At 54.7% G+C, this 11,222-nt stretch overlaps 3 protein-coding genes across 3 annotated transcripts; 2 read left to right on the top strand and 1 right to left on the bottom strand.

Annotated features, from left to right (window-relative positions):
* The first annotated feature begins 35 nt into the window (after positions 1 to 35).
* Positions 36 to 757, top strand: BO72DRAFT_262107 (uncharacterized protein). Its single transcript, XM_040940133.1, has one exon. The coding sequence runs from the start codon at positions 191 to 193 to the stop codon at positions 665 to 667; it is 477 nt and encodes a 158-aa protein (XP_040804874.1). The 5' UTR covers positions 36 to 190; the 3' UTR covers positions 668 to 757.
* Positions 758 to 774: 17 nt separating this feature from the next.
* Positions 775 to 7,743, bottom strand: BO72DRAFT_474955 (putative nonribosomal peptide synthase; the record flags this gene model as incomplete). The annotated part of the gene is made up of 2 exons (XM_040947304.1): positions 775 to 1,170; positions 1,279 to 7,743. The coding sequence occupies 2 exons, from the start codon at positions 7,741 to 7,743 to the stop codon at positions 988 to 990; spliced, it is 6,648 nt and encodes a 2,215-aa protein (XP_040804873.1). The 3' UTR covers positions 775 to 987.
* Positions 7,744 to 8,797: 1,054 nt separating this feature from the next.
* Positions 8,798 to 10,534, top strand: BO72DRAFT_444863 (cytochrome P450). Its single transcript, XM_040943919.1, has 3 exons — positions 8,798 to 8,946; positions 8,997 to 9,181; positions 9,229 to 10,534. The coding sequence occupies exons 1-3, from the start codon at positions 8,827 to 8,829 to the stop codon at positions 10,463 to 10,465; spliced, it is 1,542 nt and encodes a 513-aa protein (XP_040804872.1). The 5' UTR covers positions 8,798 to 8,826; the 3' UTR covers positions 10,466 to 10,534.
* The last annotated feature ends 688 nt before the right edge of the window (positions 10,535 to 11,222 follow it).

The following is an 11,222-nucleotide window of genomic DNA, read 5'->3' as shown; positions in this document are numbered from 1 at the left end:
TCTGGTAAAGGAGGGATAGCGTAACAATTGAGCACGAAAAAGCGATCCTCGGGAGATAAGACCCTTATGACATGGTTCCACCTGACGGGAGAAGCTTCTCATCTCGGAGACAAGACTCTAAATGCATTTGGAGATGCTCTAACTCCGGAGTAAGTATTGTAACTTAATCCCTCCTCGTCCCGCACTGGAAATGCCACTCACTCTCCCCCGGCCGGAACGAACTACCCTCGCAATACAACGGCAGCCGTCAACAGTCCCCTCAGCTTCATCGCCTACCAGCACTTCCTTCCCCTTCCAGAAACGTATAGTTTCGGCAGGTCATTCCGCTCACGCTCGTCATAGTGCGTACGGACATAGCCCACACCCCACACCCCGTACCCCGCAGCCGGGCATGTCACTCGTACGCCGGCACGCGAGGACATGGCTTCGTGCAAGCTTTGGTGCACGCACTGGTCCGTTCACGGGGCACGCACCACCTGAGCCTAGAGCAGCTAGACTCTGCTTTCCTCCGGGGTGGCTCTCGTATAGCTTGAATGGCATATTTCTGAGCCTTCAGGATCACACCTGGTACGGCTGTGGATGGTATATTGCTGGACGGGGCACGTATCTTCGCTATGTCAGTTTATCCAGGGGAGGGGACTGCTCTTTCGGTTTGATGCGGCTATAGAAAGTCCGTTGCAATGATATATGAGTGAGTCACTCTTGTGTTTAGCTGTGTTCTATGTAGCCCACGACCGGGATCAGAGTACACGAAAAGACTTTATAAGAAGTGTGGAAGACAGGACAAGTATGAATTCATTCGATTACGTACACACAAGGCTATCTGGGCAGGGCTAGATATCAACACGCCGCCCGCCCCCCGGAGCCTGGCCAGCGAGACCGCAGAGCCGCAGACTGCAGACTGCAGACCAGAATCCTCTGAACGACGATACTGTAGAACCTGCTTTCTGGCCTTTGGTTATTTGGACCAGAGACGTGGGGCAGACACTATGATTGCACGCGAAGAATCTTCTGCAGCGGCTCCGTCGGGTTCCGAACGATTAGGTCGAGAGACTCGAGCATGCGGGCTAGAATCTCCGAGGCGTACTTCTCCGAGGCGGTGGACGTCCAGTAGCGGAGCTCGATCTCGATCTGGGCCGGCGAGGTGTGAACCGCGAGACAGAAGTCGTACTGTGTCACGGGATTAGCTTTTGGAGTGTCCATGAGTTCGGTTATTTGGTGGAGGGCTTATGTTCCAGAGTGGGGAATGGGCGCATGGCTGGAGGGATTGCTACTCACTTCGGTGGGATCTTCCAGGTCAAGGAGCTCGACTTGGGTGTTTCTGGTAGCAGTCGCAGCTGCAGTATCCTTGTCTTGGGAGCGCGCGGGATGCGAGTTGGTCGAGACGGTGTTTTGGACGGTCAACACCGTATCGAACAGTTGCTGGTCCAGATCATTGTCTGACTGTGCCCGGAATCTGCGGATCATATCGGGCATGGAACAGTTCTGGTGCTCGGTTCGTCGTTGGATCTCCGCTTGGTTCCGGTTCAAGGCCTCCACCACCGCGATGTTGGCTTCCAGGGCGAGGCGACAGGGCAGGATGTTGAAGAAGGAGCCCACGGAGTCCCAGACGTCGAGGTGGAGGTCCTCGCGGCCGGACGTGACCGTGCCGAAGCAGACCTCGCGAGTGTTGGTATACTGGCCGAGCGTCAAGGCCCAGGCCAGCTGACAGATGTTCGTGATCGTGAGGCGGTGGGCCCTCCAGAACGCGTTGAGGTCGTGGAATTGGGCTGGCGAGAGACGGCGGGTCTGCGCGCGCGGCGAGGGGGGGGAAGAGGGCGAAGGTGTCTCCTCTGGTCGTCGTGAGAGGTGTGATGGCTGAGAGTCATACAGCACGTGCGACCAGTATTGCAAGGCCTTGGCCGACGGTCGTTGCTGCTGTAGGTGGGTCAGGTATTGGCGGTACGTAACACTGATAGATGGCAACGGCTGCCCGTCGAGGATGAGACAAAGCTCCCTCATGAGAATCGACATGGAAAAGGCATCGATTAGTGCCCCACCCGTCTCCAGCCGCATGAACACCTCTCCGCCATCATCCTGCCTGATGAAAAGCCGATACAGAGGCGAAAGGTCCCACGACTGAACAGGTCGTGAGCTTCTCAAATCAGCAAGTGCCGTGCTGCTGGATGCGCAAATCGGGTCCTGCAGGGTGCCTGGGTGCAGAACGACCTGGAGCTTCTTTGCAACGGCCTTGGGATCGTCGACGAGGATTGTGCGTAATGCTGCATGGCGCTTGACAAGATGATTCCAGGCATTGCTCACCTGTACCGCACTCAGTGAGCCGCCGGGGAGGATCTGGAAGATCGCCGTACTCGTGTACTGGGATGTATACAACTCCAAGATACCGTTGTGAGCGTCCGAGCACGGATATATGTCCTCGATGTTATGCGACTGTAGCGAGGTCAATTGAGATCGAATAATTTCGATGTCGTGAGCGACATCGCGAGAATAGACAGAACTAGATTCGCTCTCCGAGTGATTCTTCGGAGTCACGCCCTTCTGGAAACCAGGATCTGGACACTGGTCCTGGTAGCTGCGAACATAAGCGCAAAGCGAAGAAACTGTGTCGTGAGAGAGAAATTCATGCATGGAAATATTCATGTCCCCCCGCCGACACAAGGTCAAAACCCGCATGGCGCTCAGGGAATCACCGCCCAGAGCGAAGAAATTATCGTCTAACCCAATGGTCTGCTCATCCAGTGACAACGCGGTGGCAAAGCTTCCACGCACAAACTGCTCCTGGGGCGATACTGGTCCCGTCTTCGACCCAGCGACACCACCCCGATGCATTCTCAGGGTTTCCGTGTCAAGCATCGATGCAGCGTGCCGAAGTGTCTTGCGGTCGATCTTTCCGGTTAGACTTAGGGGCAGGCACGACAATTCTAGCATTAATGACGGTACCATAAATGGTGCTAGGTGCTGTTGGAGATGCTGTCGGAGGCCCGCAAAGAGTTGTCGATTGTCTGCTGACGGGGGTAAGAATGGCATCTGATCGTCGCCGAGAGCTGGGGTCATAGCTAGTGTTCTCTCCACCGTGACTGGATTGTAGGCGAACGCGACCAGACTCGATCTCTGAACGCTCTGAATTTCCACCAACTCAACTATCACTGCAAGATCGTGTCCGAAGCCCTCGGCACAACGCTCAACCTCGTGCAGCTCAATGCGTTGTCCGTGGAGCTTTACCTGGGTATCCTTTCTACCAATCAGAAGCAAGGATTTGTCCCGGTTCAAGATAGCAAGGTCTCCAGTCTTGTACAGTCTCGAGCCCAACAGAGCAGGGATTTGCTGACTCCAGGCCGGATCCTGAATGAAGGCGGCTGCGGACTCTTTAGGTCGGTTGATATAGCCCCGGCCAACAAGAGGACCGCCAATCAGCAACTCTCCCATTGAGCCAACAGGCATAAGCTCATTGTGATCTTCCGGGTTGACGATCCAATAAGTCGCATTCAGAGAGGATCCCACATTGTTGAGAACGGAATTGGGGGCCAAACGAGGTGTCGTCGACGCGTACATGGTGCACTCCGCCGGTCCGTATGACTGATGCAGACGTACCCGTGGGGCCCATGTTGCCAGGTCCGACGCCGAGGGGGACTCTCCTCCGAGGATCAGTGTCTGGAGAGATGGCACCTTCTCCGGTGAGAGGGTCCGGGCCACCGATGGGGTCAACATGGCCATATTCACCCTCATGGCCGACATGGTCTCACCCAGGCTATTCATGCGCTGGCTCTCGGAGGGAATACAGACGCAGCCTCCAGTGACAAGCATGAAGAATATTTCTGCCAGACAGATGTCGAACGCCGGCGAGGCGAAAAGCAAGCACCGGGACGACTTTGCTGCGCCGATAGCGTCTTTGTGGGCATGGATCGTCGAGTAGACCATCCCATGTTCTATAACCACCCCTTTGGGGGTACCGGTCGATCCGGAGGTAAAGGCAACATACATTGGATCGCTAGGGCTGACCGGTGGTGGGAGCCAAGAATCGCAACTCTTCCATTCTCCCAGATCCCATGCGAAGGGGATAATCTGCCTTGTGGTTTTGGTTTTGCACTCGAACTTCTCCTGTAACCCCGGAGAGCAGATGACAAACTGCGCGTCCACGTCGTTCAGAATCCCGTTCAAACGCTGCGGCGGGAAATCTGGCTCCAGCAACACCATAGCAGCTCCAGACATCAAAACGCCGAGAATCGCGACGGGAAATAACCTCGTGCGCCTCAGACAAATCCCGATAATCGTCCCAGGACCTGATCCCGAGACTTGAAGATGACCTGCGAGAGTACGTCCCATGGTAATTAGCTCCTCGTACGTCAGGGAGCCATCCCATGCGCACACAGCTTCCCATTCTGGCTGCGTGACACCATGCCCCTGGATAGCGTCGTGAAGGCACCTCGGCGACGGGTGATCATAAGTTTCTGTATTGATCTCAGCCACCTGCTGCCATCGCTGAGACATAAGGCTTTTCAGATCGCCGATGATGGATTGAGGCTGCTGGATGACGTGCTGCAGGAAGGTTTCGAAGTCATCGAGGAGGTCCTGGACAACACTGGAAGTCAGAATTTCCCCGTCATAGAAGGCTTTGATCTTCAGCAGACTGTCCTTCTGTTGGACCACGATTGATAGAGGATAAGATGCAAAATTCAGGTCTTCGGCTTCATTCTCAGGTAAGTCGAGGAAGGCTGAGGATGTACTCTGAGATGAGCGAAGTCGGACGGTCAGAAGGTTCTGAAAGCCGCAAGCCCAAGCTGCCTCTGGGCTTGACTCCGCAATATTCTTGAGGCCCGTATGCTCATATGGCATGAGGGATACATCATGTTCTTGCAGTTCAGCTAACGTTTGTTGGACAGATAGCTTCTGGTTCAGCTGTGTTCGGAATGGGAATGTGGTGAATGTCGGACCTGTGATACGATCAATCCCAGAAACCGGAGCGTTTCGGCCAGTAACAGTCAGCCCGTATATGACATCGTCGGAGTTTGATTGGGAGGATACGACCAATGCCCATGCCAGCTTGATTTGGTTTGCGAGCTTCCAATTGATATCAAGGCCGGCTAAGGAAAGCTGATGGCTTTTGACAAGCCACTGAGGTAAGGTTGATGGCCGCCGGGACAAGGATGAAGGGAACACTGGGGACTGGTAATTTTTGAGCTCGTCCTTCCAGAAAGAACGGCTCATGTGCGAATCCGATGTCGCAAGATATTGGATGTATTTAGTGAATGCGGGCCGCGGTTGTGGTAACTGGCCTTGATAAAAACTGTGCAGGTCCTCGAGCAGCTGTACGTACGACCATCCATCAAAGATAGCGTGGTGAATCGTGAGAATAAACAGAACAGGGGTATTGAGTTGCTGAATTGTCAAACGTGCGAGTGAACTTCCGAAGCCCATTGATCTCCGGACATCGTCGGCGCATAGTCCTTCCCTACAAAGGAGATCTTCTTTTATGACGACCTGCATCATGGTTCCATCTTTCGCCGAGACGATCCGAGTCCGTAGTATTGGATGTGCGACCCAAAGCCGTTCCCATGCGGCACGCAGCTGAGTCACGCTCGTCGAAGAAGGTAATGAGAATTGGTATGTACCGATGAAGGCCCCCGGCCTTTTGATTGACAGCGACATGAGACCTTCTTGTAAAGGGGTGCACGGGTATATATCCTCGATCTGGCTGGGCATGACCTGACACTGGACGACGGCAGTCGATAGAATCTCTTCTCTGTCATGGTTTCCCAGCAGAGCAAAAGGTGGAATTTCGGGGCTTTCTGCAGTCTCCAAGGAGGACCTGGCAATCTTATGGGCGGTTTGAGAACGGATGACTTCTGCAACTGTGACCTCTAGTCCTCGACTGCGCGCGCGAGCGACAAGTTCAATCGCGGCGAGCGAGTTTCCTCCCAGTTCATAAAAGTCATCATGTATACTGATGACCTGTCCAGGACAGTCCAGCACCTCAGCAAATAGTGAACGGATAAGGTCCTCTTTCAATAGCATATCGGGGTCGAAGTCAGCATCCTCGTGGCTATCCATGGTTGACGACTCTGTTTCTGGATTGTGTGTTCGTGCGCGGGTCGCTGCTGTTCCCAAATCTATCAATGCCCGTCGATCGAGCTTTCCCGTTCGCGTCAAAGGGAATCTAGTCACCCAGACGTATTTGGTAGGAATCATATATGGGGGCAGACGGTCTTGGAGCCAGCCTTTCATGCCCACAGACACAGAACGCATGGCGGGATCTGCACTGACAACCTGACCCTTGCAGCTGTCAGAACAAAGGTCTGTATCTGCGTATGCCAAGAAGATCGTCAAAAGCTTGCCTGCGCTGCTATCCCCAAGCTGAATCACATCAACGACTGCGGCCACTTCATTCTGGTACTGAGACGCAAGATATTCGATTTCTTGCAGGTCAATGCGCTGGCCATGGATTTTGACCTCCCGGTCTTTCCGCCCGATGTATTGCAGCGTCCCATCATCCACATTATAACGAGCAAGATCTCCAGTCCTGTAGAACCGCTCATCTTCGGGGACGCCGAACCGGGTCGCCCAACGGGGCGTGCTGATGAATGAAGTCTGCCGCGGGTAATTGAGATAGCCTCGGGCCACGATCGGCCCACTGACAATCAACTCCCCCACGGCACCCAGAGGCTCCAGCTGGTCATGATCTTGAGGATTCACGATCCAGCAGTGACCGCTGTAGGAGCGCCCGATGCTCTGCGGGTCATTTGCCTTCACGCGGGGCTGGATCGTGGTTACCACGCTGCACTCAGCAGGGCCATAGGCATTCAAAAGTTGGACCCTATCGGCCCATTGGCTCACATCCTTGCGTGACATTGGCTCACCGACGAGTAGCAGTGACTTGACCCCCGGTATCAGATCAGGTTGGAGGAAACGTGCCACAGACGGCGTTAATTCCAGCCAGTTGGCCTGGAGGGTGTTGATCGCGTTCGGCAGTCCATTCAGACGCTGTTCCTCCGAGGGTATACAGACACACCCCCCGGCTATGAGCGTCATGAGCATCTCCAGAATACTGCTATCAAAGGCGTGGGCGGCAAACTGAAAAGCACGAGTCCGGGAGCTCAGATTCTGGACCGCATTCTGGGCTAGGGCATTCGCACAGAAGGACCGGTGCTCGATCACGATTCCCTTGGGCTTCCCAGTCGATCCTGAAGTGAAGGCGATATAAGCAGCATTGGATGGATTAACGACTAAGGCCCGGTGGCGGTTTGATTCATCCACCTCAATATCGGCTTTCGGGACTGCAATTGCTTTCCGATGTACTTGGCCGCCCAGTTCGTGCAGTGAACGAGAGGTGAGGACAACTGTTGCCTCCACTTCGATACAGATTTCCTCCAGACGATGGACCGGGTGGGAAGGATCCAACAGAACAAAAGCGCCACCTGCCCGCAGCACCCCCAAAATAGCGATCGCGGTCCATTGGGACTTTTCAAAGAGAAGTGGCACAATCGTCTCAGGGCCGACTCCATGGGTCTGCAGCAGAATGCTGATTGCTAGCGATAGCCGATCCAATTCGGCGTATGTGACGGAGCCATCCCAGGCACATAGAGCTTCCGCCTCAGGCTGACTGTGACAATGTTCCTGGATCAATGTGTGGATACAAACATTCGGTCTGGACAGGGAATAAGGATCGTTCCATTGCTGAATCGTCTTCTCGCCGTAGGAGCCGAGAAAGTCTACCTTGGAGAGCGGCAAGTCGGGAGTCAAGATCATTTGCTCCAGGAGCCGAACACAAGAAGCCAATTGTGCCCAGGCCATGCTTATTGTGAGGAACTCTCGCGAGAAACTCATGTACATTTGAGCCGGTGACAGGCCGCAATTCAAAAGCACAACCGTTTGAAAGGTCGATGGTAACTCGGAGGCCATTAGTGCCTGGCACGATGAAGACAGTCTCATTCTCCACTTACAAGGGCTGTTTCACCGTCCCAGCTGATGATGATCGCAGAGGTGGCCTCGGCTTCGACGAGACACTCGGTGCTCTCCTCGGCTGCATCCCGCAGAGCAATGTCGGCATTTTCGGATATCGCCCAGGTCTCTACATGCGGTAGCTCCGAGCTCGTGGGATTGATCTTTGGATCAACGACCGAAGTCATCGGAGTCTCGATGACTCCGAATTTGCTTCTTGGTAACCCCGAGACTCGGGAAAGTAACAGCGCCCATGCTGCCTTGAGCGGATGCGCTGGTGGCGTAGATGTCCCACTCGCGCTCCACCTCGCTAGCAATTCCTCATCTAGAGGAAAAGATATAACATGACGATCAAGACACAAGTTCATGGTGAGCCCGCTCTATCGTGTATAGACAGATCAAGAGATTGAGGGGAGCGGCAGGGCCTCTGCCTTGGAGAATATAGTATTCAACCGTGACCACGATCGTGGTATTGCTTTGAAGGTGATGATATCATTACCAGTCCTGCTTGCGCTGCCCTGGACATTTTTGCAGAATGACCAAGAGGCAGCCCGGCGAGTCAGGGGTTGAGAGACATCACCCTTGCGCGACCGAATATAGAATAACCCCCACTGGATGCCTACATACCGCTGTCCATGCCTGGAGATCGGCGTATCCGAGACCAAGACAACTCCACTTGCGACCCGACCCTTACATGGCCGTCACCACATGTTCAGCACTGATGAGGAAATTGCATCGATGTCAGGGATTTCTCCTCGGCCACACAATCAACCAGTCGGTCAGTGAGCTGAGTGCACGTCATTTGAACTTATGTGGTCCAGGCTCGCCTCGTCTCTGGATTTTTGACCCCCTGGGTAACCGGTGTCCGGATCATCCAGCAAGCAGATTCACATGATGGTCAGCCAAATTGCTCTGACCATCCAGTTTGGTCTGGCCGCGGTCTTACTGGCGTTCTGGCGCGCATTCACGCCAAACACCTGGCCCAATCGATTCATCTCCTATGTGATCAATGTGAGTGTTGTTCCACCGGTGTCTTTGTGGAATCCAGTCCTAATTTACAGTGTTTCTTGTTATGGTGGTATCCAATCCATTCGGCAGACGGCCGGACCTCGATTCCGACATGTCCATACCGATTTCCCGACGGTGGAGGGAGCCTCAAGTTTCTCGAATACGAAAGGGTCTCTCGTCGATGGGCGGAGAAGTATGGACCGGTCTATCGCATCTGGGTTGGCCTGACGCCTGAGATGTACGTGTCCGGTTCCGCAGCTATTGGTCCGTGCTAATCCTCGCCAGCATTCTAACGCGGGCGGAGGAGATTAAAACGGTCTTCAGGGACTCTGGAGATCACCTGAAAGCCTCAAACCTGAATGGGGGCTGGGTGATGGGCGATCTGGTTGGAGACGGGGTGGGCCTCATCAGCCAGGGGCACTGGAAACGTGTCCATGCGGTGGTCTCGCCTCCATTTACTCAGAAGGCCACCACCTACGTTCCGTTGGTGCAGTCACGAGTGGCTCGACAATTCAACGAGCTAGACGGGGACTATCAAGCCGGAGAGTCGTGGCGTCTGAAGCCTGCCGAGGATCTCAAGCTTCTGCCTTTCTGGGTGATCGGTGATCTCCTGTACGGAGAGCTGCCTCCGGACATGGTGCAGGAACTCCTCGCCATCACCGAACTGCGGACCGACGTCTTCCAGTATGCCTTTAAGGGCGGACTGTCGCTCTTCTCCTTCACGAAACTCTTCTCGCCGACGATCCGGGCCAAGTTGCGTGTCTTCCACGAGCGGTGGGCGGCATTCAACCGGCAAGCATACCAACGCGCCCAAGCCAGCGGCCAGGGCGCCGCATGCGCAATCGTACCTCTCTATGCCGCGGTCGAGCGCGGCCAGCTCACGCCCACGGAGTTGATGCATACTCTCGACGAGGCGCTCTTCGCGAATATCGACGTCACGATCGGCAGCTTCTCCTGGATCCCGGCCTTCCTGGCCGACGACTCCGCCATTCAGGAGCAACTCCGCAGGGAGATCATGGACGTACGGTCGGACGACTCCGCAGGAGCGTGGGAGCGGTACATCGCCAGCCACTCCACGCTGCTGGCGAGCTGCATCAACGAGTCGGCGCGACTGCGGCCGGTGACGAATTACACGTACGCTCAGTCGATTCCTACAGCACGCGACGTCGGGGGATACCGCATCCCCCAGGGCAGCTACATGGTGGTCGATACGAATGCTCTGAACATCCGCGATGAGTCCTGGGGCCCGGACCCGACGAGCTTCCGGCCGCGACGGTTCCTGGCCGAATCCCGCGCGACTTTCCGCTACCGGTTCTGGCGCTTTGGCTTCGGGCCGCGCCAGTGTATCGCCCAGGCGTTGGCGGATACGATCCTCAAGGTGTTGGTGGCGTACACGGTCGAGCATTATCGTCTCCGGTCGCCGGAGAAGTCCGCCGCGGACACGGACGGCCGAGAGGCTCAGAAACGTGGGGATGCATGGTTCAAGGTTGCTGAGCAAGCGATCATCTTGGAGGCTCTGTAATCTCTTTCGAGAATGTGTCTGTGTCATCGAGTTGAGGACCACAGTCATGACTATTTCATTCCATCTCAGTCGGGGGTGGGGGGGGGGTTGTCCTGGGCTTCGTTCGGAATGAAAGCTCCTATTCTCAACTCAGTCTAGCATGGTGATTTTGGGATTGACTAAAAAGGAGGTGCTGGGGTGTGTATCTTCTCATATCTCCGAAGTAGGGTCACAAATGAAATGATGAGAGAAATGATGAGATTCGCTTAAATTGCTGGCGTGTGTACAGCGACATGACGATGGAGAGAGAGAGAGATCGAGAAGGTCGCGAGCCTTCACCGCCTTCTCTAAAGGAGGATCACTCTCCGACCTACCTAGCACTCCTACTATATCTACATATCCCCGCATTGGCCCAGATACCAGACTGGATCATAATTCCTGGGAGCACTATGTGAATAGACGATCTGAGATGGATGGATCCGATAGCCTGGATAAGCTACGTACAATTCTTCTGCATTGACGCTGCCACCATTTCATAGACATAATATGTTATCATCAGATTAGCCCTCGTGTATGGTCAAAATGTGTCATATGATCAAGGTACAGTAACAAGCTGTGTATCCGCTTCACACCGTACTAGCGCTTGTTCTTCAGTCCAGGTAAGCGATCATCTGGAATCTTCAGGGACGAGGTCCGGATCGATTTGTGGTGAAGACATGCGAAGCACAGCACGCCGCAGTGTGACCACGTGACCATTATCTATCACAGTCAACTGCAT

This window comes from Aspergillus fijiensis (genome assembly GCF_003184825.1).
Source record: "Aspergillus fijiensis CBS 313.89 unplaced genomic scaffold BO72scaffold_7, whole genome shotgun sequence".
Classification (NCBI taxonomy): Eukaryota; Fungi; Ascomycota; class Eurotiomycetes; order Eurotiales; family Aspergillaceae; genus Aspergillus; species Aspergillus fijiensis.
Note: the sequence above shows the minus strand (reverse complement) of the source record. Positions and strands in the feature narration are given on the sequence as shown.

Excerpts from the sequence above, each read along its gene's own strand:
- BO72DRAFT_262107 (XM_040940133.1), top strand. The coding sequence starts at position 191 with ATGCCACTCACTCTCCCCCGGCCGGAACGAACTACCCTCGCAATACAA.
- BO72DRAFT_444863 (XM_040943919.1), top strand. The coding sequence starts at position 8,827 with ATGATGGTCAGCCAAATTGCTCTGACCATCCAGTTTGGTCTGGCCGCG. Across the intron at positions 8,947-8,996 it reads TCATCTCCTATGTGATCAAT|TGTTTCTTGTTATGGTGGTA; the intron begins GTGAGTGTTGTT and ends CCTAATTTACAG. Across the intron at positions 9,182-9,228 it reads GTTGGCCTGACGCCTGAGAT|CATTCTAACGCGGGCGGAGG; the intron begins GTACGTGTCCGG and ends AATCCTCGCCAG.